Source organism: Pollicipes pollicipes, unplaced genomic scaffold (assembly GCF_011947565.3).
Source record: "Pollicipes pollicipes isolate AB1234 unplaced genomic scaffold, Ppol_2.1 Scaffold_4295;HRSCAF=5057_pilon_pilon_pilon, whole genome shotgun sequence".
NCBI classification, from domain to species: domain Eukaryota; kingdom Metazoa; phylum Arthropoda; class Thecostraca; order Pollicipedomorpha; family Pollicipedidae; genus Pollicipes; species Pollicipes pollicipes.
The window spans coordinates 10,287,816-10,315,582 of record NW_023596461.1 but is presented as its reverse complement, the minus strand read 5'-3'; the positions used below and the strand labels follow the sequence as shown (position 1 = coordinate 10,315,582).

General features: G+C 54.8%; 1 protein-coding gene across 1 annotated transcript; it reads right to left on the bottom strand.

The window, feature by feature from the left end:
• Positions 1-630: 630 nt before the first annotated feature.
• On the bottom strand, positions 631-26,335 carry LOC119096692 (uncharacterized). Its single transcript, XM_037219587.1, has 10 exons — positions 26,261-26,335; positions 22,135-22,282; positions 16,761-16,823; positions 11,236-11,360; positions 8,990-9,165; positions 7,355-7,497; positions 6,378-6,482; positions 3,384-3,508; positions 764-788; positions 631-636 (listed from the first exon to the last, which is right to left on the bottom strand). Exons 2-10 carry the CDS (start codon positions 22,279-22,281, stop codon positions 631-633), a joined length of 915 nt encoding a protein of 304 aa, XP_037075482.1. The 5' UTR covers position 22,282; positions 26,261-26,335.
• Positions 26,336-27,767: the final 1,432 nt, after the last annotated feature.

Here is a 27,767-nt window from a genome sequence, read left to right as displayed (position 1 = left end):
CGCCTCCCGCAGGCGGCCGGGCCGGCGGCGCTCGCCGCACGCGCTCCTCCCTGACGACTGATCGCCGCTCGAGCTCGTCCCGCCCACGGTCGGGGCCCACGCCGCTCCCGGCGCCCGCCGCCGTCGCCGCACCTCCGGCCCAGCTCGTGTGCACGCCTCCCGCTGGCGGTCGGGCCGCCGGCGCTCGCCGCACGTACTCCTCCCTGACGACTGATCGCCGCTCGAGCTCGTCCCGCCCACAGTCGGGCCCGCGCCGCTCCCGGCGCCCGCCGCCGTCGCCGCACCTTCGGCCCAGCCCGTGTGCACGCTGGCGGCCGGGCCGGCGGCGCTCGCCGCACGCGCTCCTCCCTGACGTCACCGCCGCGAGATCTGCCTGCGGGCGGCGACGGAGCCCTCCTGGCCGCGACGCCAGAGCGGCGAGCACTGAGGACTGTCGTGACCCGGGCCGCGCGCCGCTGACCCGGCCGGCCCTGCGGCGAGCACGGGGCGCCGGCCGCCCTCCGTCAGCCTTGAGCACGATATATGTATAGGTATATCTGACCGGCCCAGGCGCGCCGCTACGCTACCCGGCCTACCGCCGACAACAGCCTATCCTACCAGACCCGCCGCGCTGCAGAAGCGACTGCCGCGTTATTGCTGGGCGGTGAGCGCCGCCTCAGGGCTGGCTGGTGGCCTCGGCCGGCAGGAGCCGGTCCGTCTCGCCGTCGGCGATGGGGGCGCGGCGGCGCGGCCCGCCCAGCCGCCCCGGCACCAGACGCCGCACCGCCGACGTCGCCGGCTTTATTGACCTGTCGACGAACACGGGTATATTAGACGTGCGTCCCCCGGGGTGGCCGTCCCCCGCGACGCGCGGCACGGCCGAGACCCGTGCCTGCATTACTCTTGCATCTAGACCGCGCGGCAACGGAAAAACAATTACGGCGGGCGGTGTGCTCAGGCGGCGTCGCACGGCGCACGCGTGGCAAGCACGAGCGAAATCAAGAGTGTGACAAAACTACACAAAAAGGTCTACTTTGGCATGTAACGTTGCCCAAAACAGGTACGCGGCGTAATTGCACTTACCATGTCGTACGACAGAAATCAGTAAATGTCGGCTTGCTCCGTGCGGGAGTGTCAGCTATCAGTTTGCTCCGTACGGAAGCGATAACCGTGTCGCGTGGAATGCTTTTAAGCAAATGAGATTGGCGCACGCCGCGTGTTCGAGCCGGAGCCGGCCTCTCGGGTGGCAGCGGTCGTCGACAGCGGAGCCGAAGGTGGCCTCCGTCTCAGCAGAGTCGTCCGCGCCAGCGTAGCGACAACACAAACGACCGCTCTCCACGGGCCCGCTCTCAGACGGTCGTCAAGCTGGAGATCGCCGTTCAAGAGCCGATTGGCTCGGGCCACGGGCCCCGGCTGGGGACAAGGTGAAGATACCGCCACCGCCCGGGGCCCAACGCAGCCGTCGTGCCCTGCCTCAGCGGGTGCCGATAGTGTAGCGGTTAAGCTGCGAGTCTAGGAAACCAGAAGAAATCTGACTCAGTCAGCCTGGGGAACCAGAGCAGGGGCTCGATTCCCTGCGGTGCCCGCTCTTCCTGCCAGGGTGAGAGGCAAGCGCCGGCAGCAGCTGAACGCGTCATGAAGCCCCAACACCACACACACGTGCCCTGCGACACTAGCGCACGGCACCGGCGGTTTCCGCGGCAGTTCCCCCAGTCGCTGGCCTGTTCGGTGTACTGACGCACTTGGTGAAGGCTGGTGTCACCTCCTGGAGGCCATCTCGACTTTGTTCGGGATATGCTAAGGGTTGACGTAAGGAGATGTAACCATCTCCCTGCCGCGCAGTTGGCGTGTACATACGTATGTTGTATATGTTGATGATTGTCGGTTACACTGTCGCATAAAATAGAGAGAACAGTACTAAGATTGTCGTCCGATCTCCTTGCATACCGAGGGTAAGAAGACGATGTTATAACTACTCCCATGGTTTGTCACAGCGTACTTGTGCGATCCATCTGGATGAAGCACACCTGTGTTTTGCTCGTTTTTTGTTACAAACCGTCTCACCCACCCTGCCCATATTTTGGGGCAGGGGCACCATTCTCGCAACCGAACACAGTGAATGTATCTTTTTAACGGATCAACGTAGTCCTACATACGCACATAGAACCATAGTCAAGGTTGCAAATAAGAGCTTCTGCCAACGCAGCCCTAAAGCCTGAGAGACCTAATGTGTGTGTGTGTGTCAGTAACGATGTTGACCCCTGTGGCATTATATAATCCAGCACGTGCCACTACCACAGCAATCCCCGACCCCAGGTACCACGTCCGGGAAAGCAAACGTCCATAGGCTTGTTACGCGCCGCTCGGATAAACTGATGGAAGCAGGGTATCGTCAAGAATGGTTTTTCAGTCCACCGGGGAGATCGCCGTGCTATCACATCCGACCTGACCGTCTGCGACTGTGGCCTTTATCGCCGCAGGGCCGAGACGTCGCGCGGTCGCCATTTTCTCTGGCCCATTCGACCCCGCCCGGAGGTAGGACGGCTGACATTTCCATCTGGGCGGAGCAGCTGGCCGCCGCCGCCGTCGTTCGCTCGACTACCCGGAGATATAGAGCCGGTCAAACAATGGGGAAGTGGTCAGTAGCAACGGGACCGTTCGGTTTAAGTGGCCGGCACCGGGGTGGTTCCCCGTGCCCACTGGGCTGAAGCTCTCTCGGATCGGCCGCGGCCCGTCCCGACTCCATCACGGGCCTCTCCGAGTGGACATCGGCAAGCCGGAACTGCTGACTCTCGGAATAAGGCAGTCGCGCGACCAAAATTCCGAGACAGCGTATTAGCTCGCGTGATTATCCATTAGGCCACCCGTCAGGTTAATCCACCGGGCTAATTGATGTCAGGAAAATTTCGCTGACATATCATTAGTGTTTGAGATGAAAAGGAGGCAGAACGGCCAGCGTCAGCTTCGAGCACGCCGCCAGCTTTGTGACATTTTATAACGTTACTGGACTCTCTGCTTCCTCATGTTGACATACTCTCGTCGTATGCCTGCTGCTCCGTGTGTTGCAGCCATGAACGAACATGACGTCGGTGCAAACTTTTTGACCAATGCAAGCTTTGATGCTCAGGAGCGTTGGGCATTACATGTGGCGCTGCCAGCATTCACCGAGGTCTATAAATTTGCAGGCATCCACACGTTCTTCTCGTCGCCAGGCAGATGGCACCAATGAACTGATTTTCAATTTCCCAGTTCCACAGCTCCACCGCGCAACTGAACAGTACTTCCCCTTCCCATTGCATCTCACCGCCACTGCCACCACCTTTCTGTTTCACTGCCACCACCTTTCAGCATTGTTTATTCTGCTACCCCTGCGTTCTGACACTGAGCCTGCTGACCGCGCTCACCTGACCGGCGCCGACCGAGACGAGGGCGACGGGGAGCTGGGACGTCTGGAAGACTGCGGAGACGGCTCACGCTGTGACTCCTTTATGGGCGGAAGGCGCCGGTCCGTCAGCATCACACTGGTCACCTGTCAACACCGGCATCACATTTGTCACCTGTCAACACCGGCATCGTACCGGTCACCTGCGAACACCGGCATCATACTGGTCACCTGCCAACACCGGCATCACACTGGCCACCTGTCGACACTGGCATCACACTGGTCACCTGTCAACATCGACATCGCACTGGTCACCTGTCAACACATGGTCACCTGTCAACACCGGCATGCATCACATTGGTGACCTGTCAACACCGGCATGAAATTTGCCCTTGTCAACATCTGTATCCCACTGACCACCTGTCTCAATCGGTATCACTCTGGTAACCTGTCAACACCGCAACCACACTGGTCACCTGACAACATCGGTGCCACACTGATCATCTGTCGACACAAGCGCCACACCGATTGCCTGCGAACGTCAACATCACGTTGGCTATCTGCCAGCATAGAGTATCAGCATGACGCTCGCGATCTATAACATCTATATGCGTCACATCGATCATCTGTCAAGATTGCTCGTCACTGTCACATTGGCCAGCTGTCGCTGGTCACCTGTGTCAGCTGTCACCGGTTGCCGGTGGTAACTGACACAGTGGCAGCTGGTGCTGGTCAACGTTGAGCCGTTTAGTTCATAATGGTCGCCGTCAATGTCGTATCGCTGTCGCACCAAGTGTCAGTCAACTGTCAGGATGACAGGCCAGAAAAGACAGCTCACCAAAGGCCGCACTCAACAACTGCAGGCGTCCGCAAGGGAGAATTCGCGTTTCTCGCTTTTCGCCAAGCGAATACTCGATCTCTGACGTGCAGTAGGCATACTACGAAACACTGACGACGTAGCACGGGCACAAATCACTTCAAATCACGAGGGCAACACCATCGGGTGTGTTAATAACAATATTTTCCGATGATTGTTAGATACCCTGTGTTTACCGATCAATGCCGACCGCTGATTACTTGGTTCGAACGATGTGGAGGTATCCATTACGCAGGATCGACACGACGGGGATAGAGGCTCGCAGAGAGGCGCCGCGTTTTTTTCTGCGCGCCGAGGTCGCTGCCAGTCTGTCTGTGCGCTCTTCGGCGGCCGGTCCGGCTAACAGGGCGTCATGTCGGCTGCTGGCCGAGCCGCCACGCCCGCCTCCGCTCTGACGTATCGGGCTCCGCCGCAGCGCCCGCCGAGGCCGGGCCTCCGTCCCGACGGCAGTCGGAGCGCTCCGGCACAGTGGCTGCGCCTGGCGCGTTAGTGCGGCGAGCCGGCCGGACCCCCGTCTCGGCGGCGGATCGAGGCGTCGCTCATGAGGTGCAGCCGCTTGTTAATGCAGGGCTTTTGTCTTCACCACGCGGACGAACTCGTTGGGTTAGAACCGACCGACCGACCGACCGACCGCGCGGGCTAAGTGAGTGATCGTGTGCTGTGCTTTGCTAGAATGATCAGCGCATTTTCCGATGCGGGGCATTCAGATCCAATAGACTGAGCCTGGCTTGGATGCCGTCAAGTTTGCCTCCATGCCGCCTTCCAAGACTCGAAGTTGGAATGCAAAGAATTCGGGCCCCGTGGTGCTAATGGTTTTAAGGGATTATGCTACTCAGCTGCCGTAAAGCATCACCAAACACACTCAGCGTCCTTTCCAATAACTAATTATACCTGCAGCCCGTTTGAAGCAGACCAAAAGGCACTTTAAACCTTCCAACTCAGAGCAAAGGATGCAGCACTGATCACGTGGCGAAGTTCTTGTATTAGGATCTCATCTATCATAATCATTAATGTTACCAAATATCTCGTCTTTCAGTGCGGCATCGTGTCCAAGAGGTCGCTCTCAGCGAGGTTCAGCGAGCAAGCGCCGCGCAGAGCATGCCTGCATCGTTGTTTGAAATAAACCTCACCGGCCTCAGTTTGACATGAAGTATCGATCACCACCCACGTAGTCTGTCAGAGTTCAAGTCGGTCACTCGGCATGCGGGTTGCTGGAAACCCTTTCGGTTTGTGGATGATATGTTTGGACAGTGCGCGAACTGTCATCGAATTTTGGCACGCTGAGCCAGAAACCGGGTTGAAAATTGACGCAAATCTTTCCCAGAAGCTCCTTTAATATTGACACGAATCTCTTAACTTTTACGAAGTGTATCACATTGTTATTTCGGTCCCAGCCCTCCAATATCCCCTCATGAGGGCATGTCATGAAGACCGAATTTACTCATATGCGAAAATTGACAAAAACTGAAAGCAGTTATTTTCAAACGAATACCAAGCTAGTTTACTGGACCATTCTTTAATAAAAAAGGACTCGCCTTTTGGGACGCAATGGATCACTCCAGACCAGGGATACGTCAGGTTGCCAAGTCATGTAGATCTTCAAACAGAAACATGCTAATCAGTGTCTTAAGTGTACAAACAGCATCGTTGCGTACGCATATGGTAGGCTCCAACTTAACGGTAAGTGTTTTTTCGTTTTCGTTTTTGAAAAATCGTTTTTGATCAAATCTAGCAGAGATTTTAGGTACCTAACAGACGTAGCAGGAGCGGCAAGTTTCGTCCTACTAATTACAATTTCTATAATTCGTAGTTATTGTAATAAGTAGGATGAAATTCAACGAAACTAAATTGTAACTAGCAGGAAAGAGTACTACTACAAATTCAGCGAAGGAACAGAAGTTCTCGCAAACTAAATGCGAATTAATTACAGCCACATCACGTCCTGAGCAGCCTATTAGAAAACAGGAAAACAGGAACAGGATGAGAAACCCCTGTACCTACAACTGTCCATGAGTCATGGGATTTCGTGGGGGCGCCAGAAAATCATTTCAGGCTAATCAGCAGAGCTGAGCGCCGCTTGGCGGTCGCGTGGGTGCTGGACGGCGGTGGCAGCGGCAGCCCGGGTGCTGGTCCACTCACCTTGCTGCGGCTGTCCAGCCTTCTGGCGGCCTGCTCCGCCGCCGCCACCGCCGCCTGGTCGCGGAGCATGGTGCGCGAAGACTGGACGGCTGCCGAGGTCGCCCCCTGCGAAGGGCCGCAGTAGTCAGCAATGATCCCTTCGGCCTCCCACCGGGCTTACTCCGCGAGGAGGGGCACAGGCGCCGGCGCTGAAGCTGCGGCGGACTGGCGCTGAGGTCGCCTCCCGCGGCGCGGCAGGATCGCCGGCGATGATGTCTTATGAACGGCCCCAGACGGGGACAACACGGGACCAACTAGCGCCGAAGACGATAAAGCGCTTTCATGACCCTTTTCTCGAAGCACCTCCAGCGTGATGCACACCGTCTGAAGGGCTTGTTTGAGAGCACAGGCACAAGCGATCTCAGCGCTCTGACCCAGGATAAGGCCGCTTTACATCGCGGGTCACCAATCCTATAATCCAAGAGCAGAGCCGCGGAAACCAGGGGGGAGGTTGGGCGGGGGGGGGGGGGGGGGGTTGACGTACGGAGATGGGGAGGGCTGGGAGTAAACCGTTTCCCGAAAAGTTTTCATTGGTTCTTTGCGCGCTGGCTGGAAAGAAACAACAGAAGTTGTATATTCCCACAGCCCGGTAAAACTTCCAACCATCCCGTCAGAGAGCCCTTGTAGTATCACAGTACCCCAGACCTGGACGGATCGTAAACTTAACTCAAAACTCTTTTGAGATGCGTTCCTGACATGACCTAGCCTGGCCTGGTAACCTTGCTGCTGGCCGCCCGTTGACAACATCTGTTCGCTGGCATCATGACTTTGTACGAACTGCCAGCTCGTACCGGGTACATGCTGCCGCCCGCCAACTGTAGTGTGGGCTTACCGTGTATTACCACCCGAGTCGGGACGTGCCACCCTTCCGTGACCCGGTGTCGAGGTCAACCGTCGGCTTGGGTCAAGGTCAACCGTCGGCTGGGGTCATCACTCACGGCGGAAAGCTGACCAGTGGGCGGCGGCTGGTGCAGGAGCGGCGTCACGGCGAAAGTAACGCGCTTCTTGCCGGAGGCTGAGCTGACCGCCGAGCGGAAGGAAGACTTGCTGAGGTGGCTGGCGTGGCTGGCGGCCGACACACCTGAGCCCAACGTCACCGTCACACACCGCTCGTCACGGCTGAGTCGGCGTCACCGTCACACACCGGCCGTCACAGGGGAGCCGGACGTCACCGTCACACACCGGCCGTCACAGGTGAGCCGGACGTCACCGTCACACATCGGCCGACACAGATGACCCGGACGTTACCGTCACACACCGGCCGTCACAGGGGAGCCGGACGTCACCGTCACACACCAGTCGTCACAGCTGAGCCGGACGTCACCGTCACAACCAGTCGTCACAGGTGAGCCGGACGTCACCGTCACAACCAGTCGTCACAGGTGAGCCGGACGTCACCGTCACAACCAGTCGTCACAGGTAGGCCGGACGTCACCGTCACAACCAGTCGTCACAGCTGAGCCGGACGTTACCGTCACAATCGGTCGTCACAGGTGACCCGGACGTCACCGTCACAGCCAGTCGTCACAGGTGAGCCGGACGTCACCGTCACAACCGGCCGTCACAGGTGAGCCGGACGTCACCGTCACAACCGGCCGTCACAGGTGAGCCGGACGTCACCGTCACACACCAGCCGTCACAGCTGAGCCGGACGTCACCGTCACAACCGGCCGTCACAGGTGAGCCAGACATCACCGTCACACACCAGCCGTCACAGGTGAGCCGGACGTCATCGTCACAACCGGTCATCACAGGTGAGCCGGACATCACCGTCACAACCGGTCGTCACAGCTGAGCCGCACGTCACCGTCACACACCGGCCGTTACGGCTGACCCGGACGTCACCGCCACACACCGGCCGTTACGGCTGGGCCAGACATCACCGTCACACACCGGCCGACACAGATGACCCGGACGCCACCGTCACACACCGGCCGTCACATGTGAGCCGGACGTCACAGTCACACACCGGCCGTTACGGCTGACCAGGATGTCACCGTCACACACCGGCCGTTACGGCTGACCCGGACGTCACCGCCACACACCAGCCGTCACAGGTGGTGCTCTCCGGTGGCGGGCCAGAGCTGTACCCACACGCCAACCACGATATTTTGTGGTAGTGAAGAGGGAAGAGCCGCAACGCTTTGGGAAGCTCACCGTATTACTGCTCCACCCTCCTTTGCTGCTCACTTGCATATAAAACAGTCATGCACATTTATTTCCTTTCTTGACGACATTATCATAAACACATTCCCACTAGCTTAAACGGTTGCCTATGTCAGGGTTCCCGAACTACAAACACGCCTTGGCGCCTTGTTGAATCGCTGAGGCTGTACTAGTCGGGCGGACTCTGGAGAGCACACAGGTGCGGCGGGGTGGCGTGCAAGGTGGTTAACGATCGCGTGTCGGGCGCCAGGCGCGGTTCGGTGACCGCCGCCGGCCGAGCCCCGCCAGACGCGAAGAGCACGTGCCCACCGGCGTGAGGCCGTACACGCAGCGACCAGGAGCGAGCGCCGAAGACGTCGCGGACGCGCGCGTCAGGTCGAGGGAGGGGCTCGCGTCGGCGAGCTCACCTGAACACCCAGAGGACACTGAGTACAGCGACGACGACGAGGGTAGGTCCCAGTCGGGCGATGACGACACCGACGCCGTCATCGAGTACTGGGAGGCGGAGAGCGGCAGGCGCATGTCGTATGAGCAATGGAAGGTTTGTTTCAGCCGACTGACACGCTCCCGACACAGCACGCACCTGCCGGCGATGACAGTCAGCTGAGCGACATCACCGGAGAGTGTTGCAATCTCTTCTGCACCGCGGAGGGGCGTAGCACAGCTTATTTGCAGGTGACGCCAAGAGCGTATAGCTGGCGCCAATGCTGACCTGTACGCAGCGCACACACGCACAGCACTTTTGCAAGGAGGAGCATGGTCTGGAAGGGGACCTCGACAAAAAATTCCCACAAGGCCACTTGGGAACCGGTCGCTACATACACGCAGGCCATCATACTGTCTTTTTTCTTGGGAACTCCTCATGTCACGTCTGTGCTGCTTAGAGAGATAAGCATAAAACGAGACGCTTTTCGAACGTTCTTTCTTCGCGTTTCTTCCCGGGGACTCACATTTACCGAGTGAGTGGTGCGGGCCTGTGTGACACTCCTTTGTGTACGTCTCTGGTCGCATACAATAGCACATTTGTACAGCAAGGCGTTCACCTGCATTTGAAGAGCACATCTGTACGTGTGAGTAATGTTGACACTAATGACACTACTGCTGACACTAGTGACACTTTCCACATTGATATTGTGCGTTAGGATGGTAAATGGAACAGGGGCTACTGCGACTGTACTGAGCTGGCTGTCGCTGTCTCAGGACCGGGCAGTGGCTGTCATCACGGGTCAGGGACATGAACTGCCCAGGCACCAAGATCTGGATTACGTCGGGGACGCGCTCGGGATACAGTGAGGAAGGCGCCAAAACTCCCATAAGCATACAAGGTTAGGATTAGCTCGGGAGAGGTTGGGCGGTGCTGTGTATACACTGTACAGGTCGGGATTCCTTGCAGCCAAGAGGCTGGGACTGTGACGAGATCTGTGTCGGGCTCGCCTCTCGCCGACCAACGTGTCAAATCGATCTCGACCCCCAACCAATAACCACCGGTCCGCAGAGAGACAAATTGGGCACTCAGGGCAGGGGGAGGGGAGCGGAGGGGAGAGCAGGTGGTGGGCCGGTCACCCGGCCGGGTGGTAGCGTGCTCTGGGCATGAGTCGCTCCGCCCCACGCACGACACCTGACCCACCAGCCAGGTCCGGCTGAAGCTGCGGCGATGCGCGCACCTGCGTCATCCGCAGATGGCGCACCTCCCCGGCTCTAACGGATGCTCACTGGTGCCTTTCGACGCTAATGTGCAAACTGCCGTATAAATCCGACATAAGTGGCAATTAGTTGCATTACGGAAATAGTTTGGCGATTAGAATCCACCGGGGTATGATATCGCAAAATAAGTTGGGTGGCTGAAGAAGCGGAAAATAACGTAACCTTACCCAAAATAATCCAGCAAACGGAATTCCCCAGGATTTCATCCATCTTCTCCTGAAAGTTGGAACAACAGGAACCCATGTTGGGGAGGGGGTATCGAGCTGGGTGGGAAGCTCCTCCCCTGAAGACCTATGCAAGCATATAATACTAAACTAGGCATACTTGGAGCGCATATAAGTAAGCACAAAGCGGTGAGTACATGTATTAAACATCTACTGATCTTGTCCCGCACAAACCAGAGAAAGCGCTTAATCTTTCTTTAAGTCGGAGAGGAACACAGTTCTAACCCATGACGCCTTGCCCACGAGTGACACAGTGTGGTGATACAGATCTTGTCGAAGCACTCATGTGCCAACCGGGCTTGAGTCGAAACGAAGCACCGGCCAGACGCTACACCAGTCACTCACTGCAGTCCGACCCATACACTGGGCGGGCTTGACGCTAGGGGCTTACTCGTGCATGGTTCCGAACACCGGCCAGGGTCAAACCGTAAGGTGACTTGATTAAGTCCCCCCCCCCCTCTCCCCCTGCAGCCGGCCCTGGGCCGACCAGACACCCCTCCCCTGAAGCCAGCCCGTGGCTGACCAGACACCCCTATGGAGCAGGCCCCGAGGCTGACCAGACACCCCTATGGAGCAGGCCCGTGACTGACCAGACACCCCTATGAAGCCAGGCCCGAGGCTGACCAGATACCCCTATGAATCCGGCCCGAGGCTGACCAGACACCCCTTGCTGAAGCCGACCCGAGGCTGACCAGACACCCCTTTGAAGCCGGCCCGAGGCTGACCTGAGCGGCAGAGCACGCTGCGTGACCGTCATCTGGATGGTCTTGATGAAGCACTTGCGGCACACCACGCAGTGACCGCATGGGAACGTCTGCATGGTGGCCTTGGCGCTGATGCAGACGACGCACTGAAACACGTCAGCATGGTCAGCTCACATACCTCTACCGAATGATCACGGCAACAACTTGTAAAACGAGCCGATGCAGCTTTTCGAACGTCATGTTTATGATTTTGACATCATCATTTCAATGATGTCTTCCTGTGGATAGGCAGGCCTGCAGAGGCACCTGAGAGGGTCTGCGCTTGATGAGGCCCACTTGGATGTTTTCGGTTCTCAACCATGCACATTTAAACACACCTCAGGTCGCGACCAGAACGCTCCGATGAGCTGCCCATACTCCGCTTCAGCTGACGTTTTTGTTCTGCTCTTAGATTCGGGGCCTTAGCTGTTGATGAACCATTCGTCACGGATTTACTAGATTTGTATTTACACCGCTCTACCGTGCTGAACCGGGCTCACCAGTAATGATGCGTCGCATCGATAAGATGCATGAGGTTCATAAGGTCAGTTCATAAGGTCAGTTCATAAGGTCAGCTCTACCGCGCTGGACCGGGCTCACCAGCAAGGATGCGTCACATCGATAAGGTGCATGAGGTTCGTAAGGTCAGTTCATGATCTGTGCAGAGGACCTCCAGGCTGGCTGGAGAACGTCACACCTGAAGTGGCGTAAATTTGTTTTCTGTTTGCTCACACAGGCGATATAATCCAAAACAGATGCAAAACAGAGAAATATCACACTGATTTCACTCCACAGGTTCAACCCGCGTTTAATGTCGATGTAGTGTGCTGAATATAGGGGCGGGCTACGGACAGGGAATTGGCCAGTTCTCATGAATGGCCTCTACCTTGAAGAAGCCGTCATGGGTAAGATTTCCCTCACCCACCCGATCTACCCGCCACCCATGGCACTGTGCCCGTATTCAGCCGCTACATATTTGTGATCACTTGTAGACACACGCTACCCACCGGCTGGCATTTTCCGACACTTTACTTTTGAGCCGCGGAAGAGTTTCAGACAATGTTAGGTCTCAATATAGTCTACTGTTTTGATGATTGCGAAAGTAGTGTGAATTGGATACATCAGGGCTGAAAGAAGCCCAAGCTGCAACACTATGCAGTGCCCTTAGTATCCACCCGACATTCGGCAAGCATCCTAGCCATACGTGGAAGTGAGTGAGGCCTCATGCTAGGACAAGGCTGCCTGCTGTACCGTAGCTTGAGACCATCTGACTTATCTCCTGTAATGCGCCTACTGTCCCGGGTCGGGGCCTCCAATCGATCAAGGCGAGGGCCTGTTGCCACTTGGGCCTCCTGCAGTCGATCACACCCGACCATATCCGATCATTTCATGACTGTGACCTCCTCTTGAACATTACATCACGTCGCTGGTCGTCCGACGACGTGGTAGACAGCCACCCAGGCAAATACCCCGCTCGCCGCGCCCACCCTGCCTACTGGGAGGCGCCGATCTGTTGCTGGCGCATTCGCAGAGCGGCATTCTAGAAGCAGAACTTGCGAGAAACAACGAATGATCGTGAATATGCTTATCTGGCTAGTTTAGGTCTTAACTTCCCAGCCAATCTCAGAATCAACAACAGAAATGTTGGCCACACCAACTGTACCTGATCTAGCTAATGGAAGCCAAAGCGCTCTCTCCCTTCGCCTAAGGAGTGTGCTTCCCTCTCTCCTTTGTCTCGCTTCCACTTGACGGTGGTCAAGCCTGATGAGTGTTCGGCATGTGTGGCCACACCACTCAGAGCCGTCCTCGACCTGCGGCGCACCATCTCGCCACCACGAGCGGCCGGCCCGACCCCAGGACCGTCTGGACACATGTCCAGTCCAACCACAGCCCCGCCTGGACACATGTCCGGCCCGACCACAGCCCCGTCCGGACACATGTCCGGCCCGACCGCAGCCCCGTCTGGACATATGTCCGGCCCGACCACGGCCCCGTCTGGACACATGTCCAGCCCGATCGCAGCCCCGTCTGGACATATCTCCGGTCAGGCCGCAGCCCCGCCTGGACATATGTCCAGCTCGACCACAGCCTCGCCTGAACACATTCCCGGTCCGGCCCAGAGAGGGGGGACTCCAGCGCGACATGGCCCCCCTTCTATGCCACTGACTAGCAGAGAAACACTTTGGGGGTGACATGCTCGTGTTTTTTACTGTGCCGACTCTGTCTCCCGAGACAGCAAAAACGCACACACTTTCAACATTTACGCCGATTTTGTGTTTGCAGTTTGTAGATCCTTAACAGCATTCGAAACTTGAATGCTTGTGCGCCCATACACTCTTGTCACTGATTTAGGGCGTAAAACGGCGGATGCGCTCTTGAATAAACAAAAACAAAGGCGATTAAGCCTTTAAGAAAAGCATAATCTCGCGGAACACCTCGGCTGAATCGAGTGTGACCTGCTGGCGGCTGAAATATGGACACCAAGACGCACGCAGGCACTACACACCCAGCACCCCGTCGCCATGCAGACCCGGTGGTTGGTCCCTTCAGAAGTGCCTGAGCGCGCGGCACGTGCGATAAGAAAAAGCCACCCACCCTTGGATTAGCGTAATACAAAAGTAATGTCAAAAATGATGTTTGCAAAATGGAATAAAGACGTGTACTTGGCCGTGTCTTTTCTGTGGTTCGCAGCGTCCGGAATGACATATTCCACTTGATGTTTCGACTGCCGTGCTGATGTGGATATGAGGTGCCGCACACAAGTGCCGTCCCTCGCTCACCCACTTGTACTGGATGGACTCGCCGTCTTTAGTGTCCCGGCTGGAGCTGATATATTTAAAGCTATTGCGCAGGGATGTGAATCTGAGCGAAGGCTCCCACTGTCCTCCTGTCCGTTTACGAAAGGAGTGAATGACGAAGATTACTCAGTCAAATTGGGAAGTCTTGTTCAGTCGCATGCGTTAACATCATTACAACGTTTCACGGTTACCAGGTCAACGTCTTTAAGTAGCTACGAGCCCGTGGCGATCGGACCGATATGTTCGGGTGGCGGCCGACACAGTCCAGCTAGGAAAGATACACTGTAAGGAGAGTTTGTGCACTCTGCGACGTCTTCCCAAATCAGTTGATCAAGTCAAATGCAACCGCGAAAATGGGATGGTTGTTTTGCATAGTGAGTGGGAAAACCTCTTCTTCAAAATCATATGTGCGTGATACACCAAAGCCCATGCATAGCCCCAGATGTAACATTAAGTAAGAGCTTCTCACGTCCGGGCCTCCCACAGGTGCTCGTTCTCTCATCGGGTTTCCGTCTGATGACGATTAATGAGGATGGAGCGCCCTGTACTGCATTATGGCACCCATTGTAAGATGACAATATCAATCTAGCGGCAGCTACCTCTTCTTCATCATGTCACTTCGCCCAGCCGCGTTCAGAGCGGCGGGCTTCGCACGTCAGTCATGCGGAACAGCATGCGGCCGACGGCAGGGGCTCGATACTGCGCCGCCAGTCACTTGTTCCAGCACCAAATAACCCGGCCGCTGAGCACATGGCGGCCATGTTCAGTGATGTTTTAGATAGTGCTGCGTGCTGGTGCTCAGACGGCGCTCCTGCTGACTGAGTACAGGCTACAGGGCTCTGTCAGGTCCTCTGGACAGCATCACCGACACGGCAGAGCACCAAATGGAAAACACCGTCCGGATCTTGGAACGGACGTGAGGGCGTCGATGCGCCGCGTCCAGCCCACTTTCGAATGTACTCACCTCATGACGCCATTCGATGAAATTGGTCTCAGAGACTGATTTCGCAAAGAACTATTATTTATTTCCTGTCTGATCTCACCTTCACACTGGCCTCTGATCGTAAAATGTGTTTTTCATCAGTGAATGAATTTGGGAGTGAGACGAGCAGACAATATGATGGTCAGTTTACCTACATCACATACTTACGTATAAGCGACTTATTACTGAAGCTCGACGACCAGTTCAGCTTTCGACTCATCACACATCAAGAATTAAATGGTAGCAGCAAAATAATGGAGCAGAATATTATCAATCCATGCTTAGACTGGAAATGCGGTCCGCAGAGAATGAAACTTCAAGAACTAAACAATTTCGTCTATTTCGGAACAGGGGTAAGGAAACGCACCAAGAAAAGGGAATCCAAGTCCCATTTCGAAGTCAACCGTTTCCCAGCGTCACCATGGGGAGGGAGATTAGACTGCTACAAAGGTAAATGAGCAATGGCCCACTTACAACCCCTCACCCCCCCCCCCCCGTTCCCCACACACACACCGTACCAACAAGTAGTGTTTCGAAATGAAACCGCAAGGATGCTGGAAAGAGCTGCCCATGGCTGTCCATGGAAGACATTTGGCAATGCACACATGCAAAATGCCATCATTCATCACAAGGTTGGTTGACAAGCGCCTCTTAAGCCTGCCTGGCAGAGCGGGTTACGTCTGTTATGCTGATCAGGCATGCATGTCTCCACGTCTTGAGAAGGCGTACTTAATATACTGTACAAAGCATTTGCGCGAAGGTTCTCCGGTCGCATGACAAGAACCGTCCTTTCTGGACATAAAGTGTATGCATGCAAGCATCTAGTGCATCTGTACACATTTTCTTCCTCAAGCGACAGAGCATGGTTAGCGCAGAATCCATGAGAATGTTCTCTGCTCGTACATCTGTTCGTGAGCACGCTGCCCAGACCCCTCCAGTAAACTATGGCAGCCGGATGTCTGGCAGATGTATGAGTTAGGTCCAAAAGTTGCTGCGACGTGACGTGTTTGTAACTCTTACCATGCGATATTCATCGCTGTCGTGTCACGTGGACACAGACAGATATTACTCTTCTCATACTCATAAATACGGCCAGCGGAGACCTCTGGAATCATGCAAAACAACCTCGCTTGTATGCGGACTCATGACATTGCTGTTGGCCGTCAGACATGGTGAGTCTTTTGGTGGAGAATGGACTCATGGCCGGCCCGAGTAAAGAGGACTCTCTCACTCTCTCTGTCTCTATTCTTTCTTTCTCCCACTTTCTCTCTCTCTCTCTCTCTCTCTCTCTCTCTCTCTCTCTCTCTCTCTCTCTCTCTCTCTCTCTCTCTCTCTCTCTCTCTCTCTCTCTCTCTCTCCTCTCTCTCTCTCTCTCTCTCTCTCTCTCTCTCTCTCTCTCTCTCTCTCTCTCTCTCTCCTTCTCTCCCCTCTCTCTCTTTCTCTCCCTCTCTCACCCTCTCTCCCTTCCAGCTCTCACTCTCTCCCTCTTTCTATCCCTTTCTTTCTCCTTTCTCTCTTTCTTCCTTCCCCTCTCTCTCTCGCAACACTTCTTTGGCATAGCGGGTTTTTAAAATTCATATTGATGCATCTACGAACGTGATCCCCAAAGATGCATGCTACAATATTTTGTAAATACTTCTGGCCCACAAAATATCTTCACGACCGATTAATGGCTCGGCGAGCCGCCCGCAGGAGTCAGGGTGGAGGGAAACCGTCTCATGACCTACCTCCTCATCTCGTGATGTGGCTGGCTCCGTCTCTGACTCGTCCAGCTTCAGCAGCAGCTTGTCCTGCAACAAACCGTCCATGAAGTTAGCTGCTTCTTTGAGGAGTGATGTCGAAACATCTTTGGGGGAGGGGAGGGGGCTGGAGACGCGGGGCGTCAGACCGAGTACCGCACGTCAAACACTGGCCGGGTGACATCTCTGAGACTTTGGATCACGCAGCCTGGCAACCTCACAGCATGAATGTACATTGTTGCGGGTCGGCTGCCAAGCCTGTGCTATCCGCAGCGTTAAGCGCTAAACGTCATCATCATTATCACAGTCATCGTGACACACTGGCATCCGGACCATCAAGCGCATAAGTCATCTGACGCCATCACCCATCTTCCTCTCTCAGCCGTCTCTGGTCTGAGACCCCGCCATCCGGCCGGAGCCCCACCATCCCTCACCAAATCCCCGCCAGCCCCCCGGCGCCCCACCATCCCTCACTGAGAGCCGCTCAGGGTAGCTCGGTGTCGTCACACGGCCGAGGCGGGATTACACGCCCCGCGCCGGCGGGTCGCCGCAGGCGGACGCGCCGCCGGCTCGCCCCGGGCCGGGCAGCGGTGCCGGTGACGTCACGCGGCGCTCGCTCTCGTTAGCGGGCCAGCGGGCGGCGACTCCCCGGAGACGCGGGATTACCGCTGATGAGACGGTCCGATTGCGGCTAACGGCGGAAAAACAGCCGGCGCCGAGCGGCCCTAATAGCCGCCCTGCCGCCTGTCCCGCGGCCAGGAGTAATCGCTCACACACGGGGCGGCGGCGCACCAACGGCGCCCGTCGTTATCAAGACGGCACAGGTCGACACCGGGCGCTGGCAGCACGGCGCATTGGAGCCAGGCCAGTCTCGGGCGGTGGCTGATCAGGCTCAAAGGCCGATCACGCCGCCGCGCGCTGGCTGATCAGGCTCAAAGGCCGATCACGCCGCCGCGCGCTGGTGATCCGGTTCAAAGGCCGATCACGCCGCCGCGCGCTGGTGATCCGGTTCAAAGGCCAATCACGCCGCCGCGCGCTGGCTGATCAGGTTCAAAGGCCAATCACGCCGCCGCGCGCTGGCTGATCAGGTTCAAAGGCCAATCACGCCGCCGCGCGCTGGCTGATCCGGTTCAAAGGCTGATCAGGTTCAAAGGCCGATCACGCCGCCGGGAGAGTCGTGTTTCGGAGGATTACCGCACAGGGGCAGTTTAATGCGATGTACGATGCATGCGATAGATCATAATTGCGGCATGAGTAGAATTTGGTCATTGTCGAATAGGTGGAATTGGCGGCATGAATACTTGGTACTTGTTCGAAGTTGACCATTTAACCTAGGATATTACATAGACAAGTTGCATGTCGAAAATGAAGTACCAGAAAAGCATTCGGATAAATATTGCGAAAATGCACTATTGAGCTAAATTGTACTTGCAGCAAGAATGGAGGTTACATTATGCGATATAAGCCGTGCATGCTAATACCAACGCAGAAAACACCCTCCCAGAAAACCATTTTTTTGCAGTGCCACTCATCCACAGCACGGAAAACGCATGGGCAAAACATGACGACCAATATAACGTCCCGAAATACGCATGGAAGAGAGAGACCTGCCCGCGGCAGCATCACGTGACCACACCAAAGAAGCCTTCCCGCCGGTGGTCTGACGTCACGTGACTGCTGAAACGGCGCCGACAGATCGATGCTCGCTCGGCAGAACAAAGGAACCCTTCTGCATGGTGTGAGTCACCACAGAAATGTGAATTACCCACGTGGTCACAATCCATTCCCGTTTCGACGGCGTGGTCCACAGTAAACTACGCAATTGCATAAATATGACAATAATAAAAGTGAGCTGTCCAGGAGCCATCGAAATGCGTCATATAGCTGATGCAGGTGCAGGCGACGCCGCCCGGTGCCGGTGCGGCTGCCGCACGTTTGCACACAGGTGTTCTTACGCCCACCACATCGATACAGCTTGAGCGAGGGCTGTGAAGATAAGGCCGCACGCGACCATTTTTTGTCACCTATTTTGCGGTCTCCGCAGGTGCCAGTTTTCGTGTCAGCTTATATCCTTCTCTGTAGTAATTCTGCCGGTACCGTTTGCTGAATTCCTTTCTTCGTAATTTATGAAGCGTGCTTTGGTTGCATCGATGTTTCATATATGATAAATGAAATGAAATACACATACATATATATATATATATATATAAAATGTAATTAAGTCAGACACTTGACAAGTTTTTGTATGAGTGAGACTCTTAGGGCTATTTGGTTTGTCGCCAGCTTCGCCAAATTTGCCACCAAAAATGCTTATAGTCAGCTCTCGGCTGTTGTCGTTAATGGCGTGAATAATCCGAAAGGATCAACCCTATTTTGAGCATTGCATTGGTAGAAAGTTTTAGTTTGACCAGAATAGTCGGTGGACCTGCGCAGCCAGGTAATATAACAGCAGCTAGCATCGCTAGACGAGGAATGACCCACCGAACCTTGTGGCGGCGCCGGCCGGCCAGCGCCTAGCGCGTATACTGTGCCGCACTACACAGCCCTCCGACGCCAGGCAACAGCGAATATAGTCGCCTGCCCCCTTCATCAGAGCCACCCTGCTGTCCGTCCTGCAGCATACATGAGATCACCCCTAAGTTAGCAAATGGCCATATACATATGGTACCAGCAAACAAATCTGATGGAAAAATCACTGAACAACCATCAAATAAACGGAAAAAGCCTTGAGCGAATTGGAATACGGTTTCGCCGATCATGGCGAGTCAGTCAGTGTGGGGTCAGGGTGAGACCAAGGCCGCGTTCCCCATTGGCGAAGTAACTACTTGAGATGCTACCTATGATGTCGCAAGTAACTACGCCGCACATAAGCGACCATCATCAAGCCGAAGGAGCTGTTGTGACGCACTTACCTCTAACGTCATAGGTTGCAACTTGTATGCAGTTATTGGAGATGGGGAACGCGGCCTGGAGTGGTTTTAGTGCACCGTTTATGCCTATCGGCAGGAAAGTAGCGTCTTCCTAATCACCGACGGGTGAGTGTTCAGACCTGCACCACAAAAGATATGACCTCCCGCACGGTTTTGACTCCCACACTCGTCGACCGTAATGCGCCGGTATGCCGCAGGGTCGTCTCAGGTCTTCTCGAGCGCAAATGCTCAGTCAAGTGATACAGTCATGTCAGTGAAAAGGCAGTCTGTACGATTAGGGTGTAAGCTCGTGTAAAATACAGCATAACATGCAAGCTTCTCTACGACACTTAGCATGTAAAACACCTTTGGATGTGTATATTTTGGCGGATGAGAGCCAGCCACATCGAGCTTTTGAATGTAGCTACCACACCACAAGCATGGCAGCAGCAGCCGAAGACTCAGCATCGCACAGCCGCCAGATTTCGCTTCACCCTGGCCTTGAACGCTGCCTCCAGCTCCATCAGCCGCGTGTAGGCGGGCGGGCGGGCTGGCGGCCGGCGGCGGGCCCGGGCCGCGGCAGCCGCCGGGGGTCGATCGATGCGCGCCCCGGCCGCGGTGAAATGCCGGCCCGGGTAGCTGGCGGCGCCAGGCCCGGGCCGCCAGTCAGCCGGGCAGGCCTCTCAATCAGGCCCGCCACCTCCCCGGCGACGGCAGCACCGGGCGCCGCCCAGCGCGGCCCGACGCGGCCCGGCCGGCCGCCGGCCAGCCAGCCAATCGCCTGCCGTGAGGAGCCGGGCGGAAATGGTCGATGCGGACGTGGCTTGCAGCCAGTCGGGTGTCGCTCTTAACGAGCACGTCGAAGCGGGCGTATGGAGTCCAGCAGCACGATAGGCGCAGGTGTGAGCCGACAGTTACAAGGGAGAGCGCAGGCAGGGGTTATCGCAGGACATTCAACCTAATCTGGTCGATTTCCGATTATACCAGACCCGACAGAGACGGGCTTACCTCCGGCATTCCTAGTAATCTAGCTCATAATTCCTTACCAGGATTCAGAGCCGCGTTTCAGAGGTTTGAACCGGCTACTGCAATGATCTGTCGCTTTCGTTGGAGGGATCTCGCAATGACCTACCGTGGCCGTCTGGTGAGATCCCATGGTGACCTAGCGTGGCCGTCTGGTGAGACCTCATAGTGATCTACCCTGGCCGTCTGATGAGATCCTGCGGTGACCTGCCGTGGCCGTCTGGTGAGACCCCATAGCGATCTACTGTGGCCGTCTGGTGAGATCCCATGATGGCCTAGCGTGGCCGTCTGGTGAGATCCTGCGAGGACCTATCGTGGCCGTTTGGTGAGATCCTATGACGATCTACCGTGGCCTTCTGGTGAGATCCTACGATGACTTACCGTGGCCGTCTGATGAGATCCTGCGGTGACCTACCGTGGCCGTATGATGGGATCCTGTGGTGACCTACCGTGGTCGTCTGGTGAGATCTCCATGATGAGATGCCATGCACGCAAAAGCCTGGCAAGCTGTGACTGTGACTCATGAAGGGTCACTTTAACAAGGGAGACGCGCGCTGCTGAGGAGGCTCAGTGGAGCGGACGAGCCCAAGAAAGTGGAGCGACTCGGGGTGGGAGGACTCGGGAGCGGGACGACGCGGGAGTGGGAGGACACCGGAGTGGAGCAACGGGGGAGTGTAAAGACGCGGGAGTAGGAGGAAGCGGTAATGGAACGAGGCGGGATTGGGACGACGCGAGAATGTGATGCAGTGGCTACGTCCCAACCTCAGGAACCGGCGGGGCTTCACGACTGGGGCCTAAGCCGGGGCCGCCCACTCCCATTGGCAGCACCGGGTGATGTGATGAGTGGGCACATTCGAGAGCCGTGTCATCGTTTGCAGACAGTTATTCTACACTCTAATAGGGCACTCAGTCCTCCAGTGTTTATCCGAAAACTGTATCAATATGGCTGCAGTGTGGCGAGGCGTGGACTGTGGCCTTCTGCGCGCGCGGCCGTCCTTGACTCGTCCGTGGGGGGGGGGAGGGGGGAGGGGGATAATTGTCCGGTCCCCCGGATGTTCACCACCTCGTTATCTCCGGCATCTATCGACCGGACTCGCTGATTGGAGAGCAGTGCTCTACCGCTCAGCGAGATCGCCAGCAATAACAAGGATCGCTTATGGTTATGTAACGACATTTGTCACCACAGATGCCACGCGTGCCAAAAATACGGGTCGAGAGAAATCGCACCGTTGCAACGCGTTGTTACTAGTCTGGCAGCATGTCTGCATGCATAATGTCTTTAGTTTTTACAAGCCCCGCCTGGAAGCGCCCCAGCGCGTCATTCGCTCGGCGTCCGTCGCTCCCTCCGGCGACCGGCGTTATCGGCACGATGCTGCAGGACCGCAGGCTGTGGCTGCGCGTTTGAAGCGCCCCCGCTGCCACCCACTCACGATCTTATGGTTGAGCTGTTTGAGCTCACGCTCGGTGACGCGTCGCTTGGCTGTCTCCTGCAGCTGGGAGAGCTTGCAGAAGAGGAAGGTGCCGGGCGCTGCCAGCGCCACCAGCGGCCGCATCAGCGCAGACCGCTTCCTCGGCATCCTGTCGGCGCACGTGCGGCAGCATCAGGATCATGGCCGCAACTAAGCCACAGGCAACACCAACGATATGACCTCAGAACCTGCAGCAGTGGCAAGAGGCAAGGAGCCAAAACACCATCTCCGGCGCTCTTTTAAAACACAGGCTACTTTGTAACCCTGTCTACCAGTGGTGACCAAGAAACAGCTGCGACGCGGCCAGAGATTGCGACCTGCGCTTCTGTCCGCGACAGCCACGATATCTTTCATGACGAGCCCGTGCGCATGAGCAGGCACAGGTGGGGAATTCCCAGAGAAGGCCGTGTGGTACAGTAGCAGAAAAAACATGCTACAATGTCAAGCCGTCAATAGTGTATCGACGCCAGCGAAAGTTGATGTTTCCACTACCACGCTCCCCTGCTGCCTTTTCCGCACATTGGGGGAAAGCAGTCGCTAACTCGCTTTCAACATGTCCCCAACCGGGGGCGGGGTAAGTCGACCAATACTTACCCCGCCCCCTACCCCCTACCCCCTACGGTTATTCGAGCACGGGTCCAAAACAAACAATCGCAGCAGAATACAACTTTTAACTTCTGCTCATGAATCAATCTGCCATTATTCGTGTGAGCCTGAAGTTTTGATCTGCCAAGATCAGTGACCTAAGTCAGGTCAAAGAGGCAACCTCTAAACTAATCTGACCAGACATAATGTTTTTTGTGGTTTATTTGTTATTATTTTAACTTGCTTCCGTAATAAGGCATGGTAATAACTACAGTTTGAATATTTCAGATTTTTTAAATCGGCCGAGATCAGTGACCTCAGGTCAAGTCGACTTTTGCTATTTTTCAGAAATAATGCAAATTTGCACGCATTTTTATGCAGTTTGGCATTAGAATATGAGGTAAAAAGTACCAATTCACAGGTACAACCATCAAATAACCACAGAGCCCACGGCCTTGGCCCTTGACCTACCTCTACCAGGTAACTTTTGCGAAGCACATGCCGAGCTTAAAACAGCCAACTGTATAAGATAACTTTAGACGCAGAATGCGAATACCCCATTGAAAACATGCTTTGAGATCATTCTAATGCATTAGGACATTACGATAGGTCACACGAGGACATGAGAGGTCATGTGAGGTCATCCAAGGCCAATGAACTATGTTGCCAGTAGCGGAGAGGCTAGATAAACGGGGGCGATGGGTGTCACCACCTCTTTATCGTGCTGGTGACAGATGATTTCATGTATCAACGTGCCTGCTCTTAATTTGGTACAAATATATTGTCAAGCGTATGCATAATGCAAACAAAAGCTATTCAATGTTGAGTATCTGTGGATGTACAAAACACTATGTCTGACCACAGAAAAACATTACACTGGTGACATGGACTAGGTTAGCTTTTCGACTGTTTATTTCGATGGCTTATAAATTCGAACAAAGTTGAGCTCAGATAAACTCTTGGTCAGCCGAATATGGCGTTTTTGTGTGTGGGATACTGTTATCCCACAGCTGCACCCAATAAAACATACTTAGAAGGCAATTATGAAAAAGTATTGTTCTTGTAGGCTACTGGTAGACCCATTTTAAACCACCACCCGACCTGACCTGACCCTTGAGGGGCAACAGAAATGGTGGAAATTGACTCCCTACAGTCTTAACATTAATTTCTATGCCCTCAATGTCCGTCTTGACATGATAGCATAGCCTATAACTGGATCTATCTGAACGATCGTTTCTTACGTTTCGTGACTTCTGGTGACCTCACACTTGACCTAAGGTCAAATATTTTGTGTGCATTCTTCATAGCATGACGAGACGTTTAAAACAGCATCGTTGTTTTTCTCACACGGCGCCTGAAAGCTGTAGATCCCAGAAGGAGTCAGCTTCCCCTGGCCGGGCGCGGTTGTCTCAGACCCCCGGCCGGGTACAGGTTAACAGCAGCTTCTCTCTGGCCACCACATGAACAGCGGGGAAACACGTACCATTCTGCATACAACGATGATATTATGCCCCAGATCGGGGGCGTCGCCACTATTTGGTCACTGGAGGTGACAAACCGCATACAAACCAGGATATGCCGCTAACCAGGACTAAATTTGCCACCTGGATGTGCCACCAGACAGGATAGCATTCTTCATCGGAATGTGTCACCAGACAAGACAAGATTTGTCACCGGAATGTGTCACCAGACAGGACAAGATTTGTCACCGGAATGTGTCACCAGACAGGATGGGATTGGTTACCGGAATGTGTCACCAGACAGGATAAAATTCGTCACCATAATCTGTCACCGGACAAAGCAGGATTCGACACCATAATGTGTCACCGGACAAAACAGGATTCGTCACCGGAATGTGTCACCAGACAGAATAAAATTCGTCACCATAATGTGTCACCGGAGAAAACAGGATTCGTCACCGGAATGTGTCACCAGACAGTACAGAATTCGTCACTGGGTTATGTCACAGGGGTTTTTAAGGGCAAGGTTTTTCACCGGTAGTTGTAAACAGATGGTGCCAAACATGCACCAGTCTTAATGCAGCAACGACGTGGATACCACATCTGCGACGTCGCCCGGATTTCTCGCTTAGATCTGATGATCTAGGTAACGAACCGATGGGTTGAGATCCAAACCAACAGTCTGAAGAGAGTTGGAAAAGTTGGAAGGTCCGGCTCGGAGCTCACTGCTATGGTCTTCCTTATTTTCATGTCAGCAGCACATGTTCAGCTGAGTGGCTCTTCGCCCCAAATGTAGACCATCACCGGCCATTTGTGTCTCAAGCAATACCTTGATCAGGCAGGAGGCATGCAAGCATTTTAGTACATCAAACATCGGGGCCCGCGTGGCATCTTTGTGAGTACCACAGCCGCTTCACAATGTTTATTTACAAGACTTCATGGGCAATCACAACATGTCGTTAAACGCGGGACAGTGCATGACCCGTAACCAGTCGACATCGCTGCATTTGGTCCCGTGTCGTGTTTACGAGGGCCTTGCCCTCCGGCACGCAGCACACTACCACCGCCCGGCGGGCAATCCCTTTCCATAGTTGCCGGCGGCCGCCAGCTTGCTTACACAGAGACCACGTGGTTGCTAATGGAGCTGAGTCAACAGCTCGCATGCTGCGCTCCAAACATCACGTGCGCCGGCCAGGCACTGCCAGCTGCGACGGCGGCCGGTCGCATAGAATCAAAACTCCTTGCGTCTGCCTTAAGCTAGCGCAACTTTGGACGGACGGCGCTAAGTCCATATTGACCATGGTGAGCTAGTGTCCATTATGAGCGGCGATGTCGACGTCGACGGTAACAAAGTTTCGAGTGATTCGGAAAAATATTGATTTATAACACGGTAACTACTCAGACACAATGAAGGTAAGTACACCGACATGTTATTCAGCTATAATAATACCCACATTCGCAAACATTGCTGTAAAGTACCGCGCGACTTTGGTTCACATTTCCCGAAGAATGACATTTCTTGCTATCAAAAGTCACCATTATTACTGATTATCATCGAGGTCTCAAAATATGCGCACGAGACACGGTATTTACGTAACAAAAAACCGAAGAAGCATTACCCCAAGCAAAGAGCGTGATAAGCAGCGACAGATAACAGGAAAATCATTTGGACAACGCGAATCTACATCATTACCAATAAGACTAGCTCGTACAACTAGCATCGGTGCTCACTCAGTTGATGCAGCATTAATTGCGGAACATAGTTACTCTCTGGGAGCAATAGCGTACAGGGCGGTGGACACATCGAGGGGCATAAATAGTATGGTGGAGTGGAGACATTTATCCTAACCTTACTTAATATCCACACTTTGGAAGCTTTGCCGCTGTCGCTACTCACACTCACACATCAAAAGCGGACACAAAGTAGCGTATGATAACACTGCTGACGAGGACATCAGTTTGAAATCTTACCATCTAAACTTACGCCTCGTCCTCGTCCCAGACATCCTGTGTAGCATTGTTCGTCGGTTGCCGCCACTCACCTGCCCACGGACGTCAGGCGCTCATGGCAGAGGTAGAGGTACCACTGGCAGTCGGCAGCAGCCAGCGCCGGCTCCTCGCGGGCCGCCCGCGCAGGCCGCGCGCCGCCCGGCCACACGCGACGCTCTCACACACACGCTCACACACACACACACACACACACACGCTGCAGGGCGATCGATGCGGCCCGGCGGCGGCGGCGGCGTCACCAGACCAGCCTTGACTTTCAGTCTCCTGACCAAGGTCCTCACTGCCCCCGCCGCCGCCACCGTGCCCCGCACCCCCGGACCATGGCAGCCTTCTCCCCGAGTCACGCTGTCGCGATCCTGAGAAGTCGCTGCGCGTCGGCGGCCGCTCGACCTGTCCAGGAAGTTGGTGACTGTAATTTTGCTGGAGGGCTGAATCATACCTCGATTGAGTGGGCAGTATTTGTGGGTCAAATGACAGCTGGGAGCCGACGGGCTCAGACATTTCTGGAACAGTATCGAGCGAGCTGAAGTTTCGCAGTGCAGGTGATCGGTATCCAAGTAAAATACAAGCACAGTAACAGTCTCCGTAGTTCTTGAACCTCGACGACGCCACCGTCTCTGTGCAGGTGACTGTTGTGCGACGACCGCAGCGATACACGGAGCAAGTGTGCACCTAGCACCACCGCGGTAACACCCAGCGACCATTTGTGAACAGACCGGCGCCAGGTTGAGCTGGAAAACAAACCTGCCCAGGACATGGACGCCCAGTTCGAGATAATAGTGTTCATGGACGCCCAGTTCCAGATAATAGTGTTCATGGACGCCCAGTGCCAGTTAATAGTGTTCATGGACGCCCAGTGCCAGTTAATAGTGTTCATGGACGCCCAGTGCCAGTTAATAGTGTTCATGGACGCCCAGTGCCAGTTAATAGTGCCAGTTAATAGTGTTCGTGTGCACCAGTACGTGCTCGGGTAGAAGCCTAACCGACGCATCGACCATCAGTGGCAGGCCTTCGTGCCTGTCTATATATAATTGACAACACTGTTCAGGTGTCAGATAACAAAGCGTGTCTTTGCGCCCCTTGACAAAGCAGCTAGACACCCGCTGTATTTGTGGCAAGGTGGTTGCTAATCCAGGCGCCAGTATTGAGCTTTTACAGGCTTGAAATTTGCTTCTAATGGCATAGTTGTTAGTGTAATGCAATGACTGTGTTCAAGGCTGAACGAGATTGGACGACACAGCACGCCGTACCCAAAATTGCATCGCAGCGGCTCAGTTTAAAAAACAGCATTCTTTCCAAGCTCTCTTTACCACACCATCTACTAAGCAATTCCAGATTATACTTGCATCATATCTTGCATCAGCTATGCTCTTAAAATAGCCTGTTGAAAGAATACAAATTTAATATTTTGTTCTATCTTTACTAGATATTCTGGGATCATCTCGCGGCCCCTCGTGCTTGGAAACTGAAGGAGATATCTGACAGCGACACGCAAAAGCAATAAACTGTCATATCACGTTTCACGCAAGCTTTAATATT

What these genes read in the sequence shown, in the direction of transcription:
- LOC119096692 (XM_037219587.1), bottom strand. Translation starts at nt 22,281, where the DNA reads ATGCCGAGGAAGCGGTCTGCGCTGATGCGGCCGCTGGTGGCGCTGGCA. An exon ending in CAGCGTGCTCTGCCGCTCAG is followed by an intron (nt 9,166 to 11,235) that starts GTCAGCCTCGGG and finishes CATCGCCGGCAG; the next exon opens with GTGCGTGCTGTGTCGGGAGC. An exon ending in CCACTGGTCAGCTTTCCGCC is followed by an intron (nt 6,483 to 7,354) that starts GTGAGTGATGAC and finishes GGCCCTTCGCAG; the next exon opens with GGGGCGACCTCGGCAGCCGT.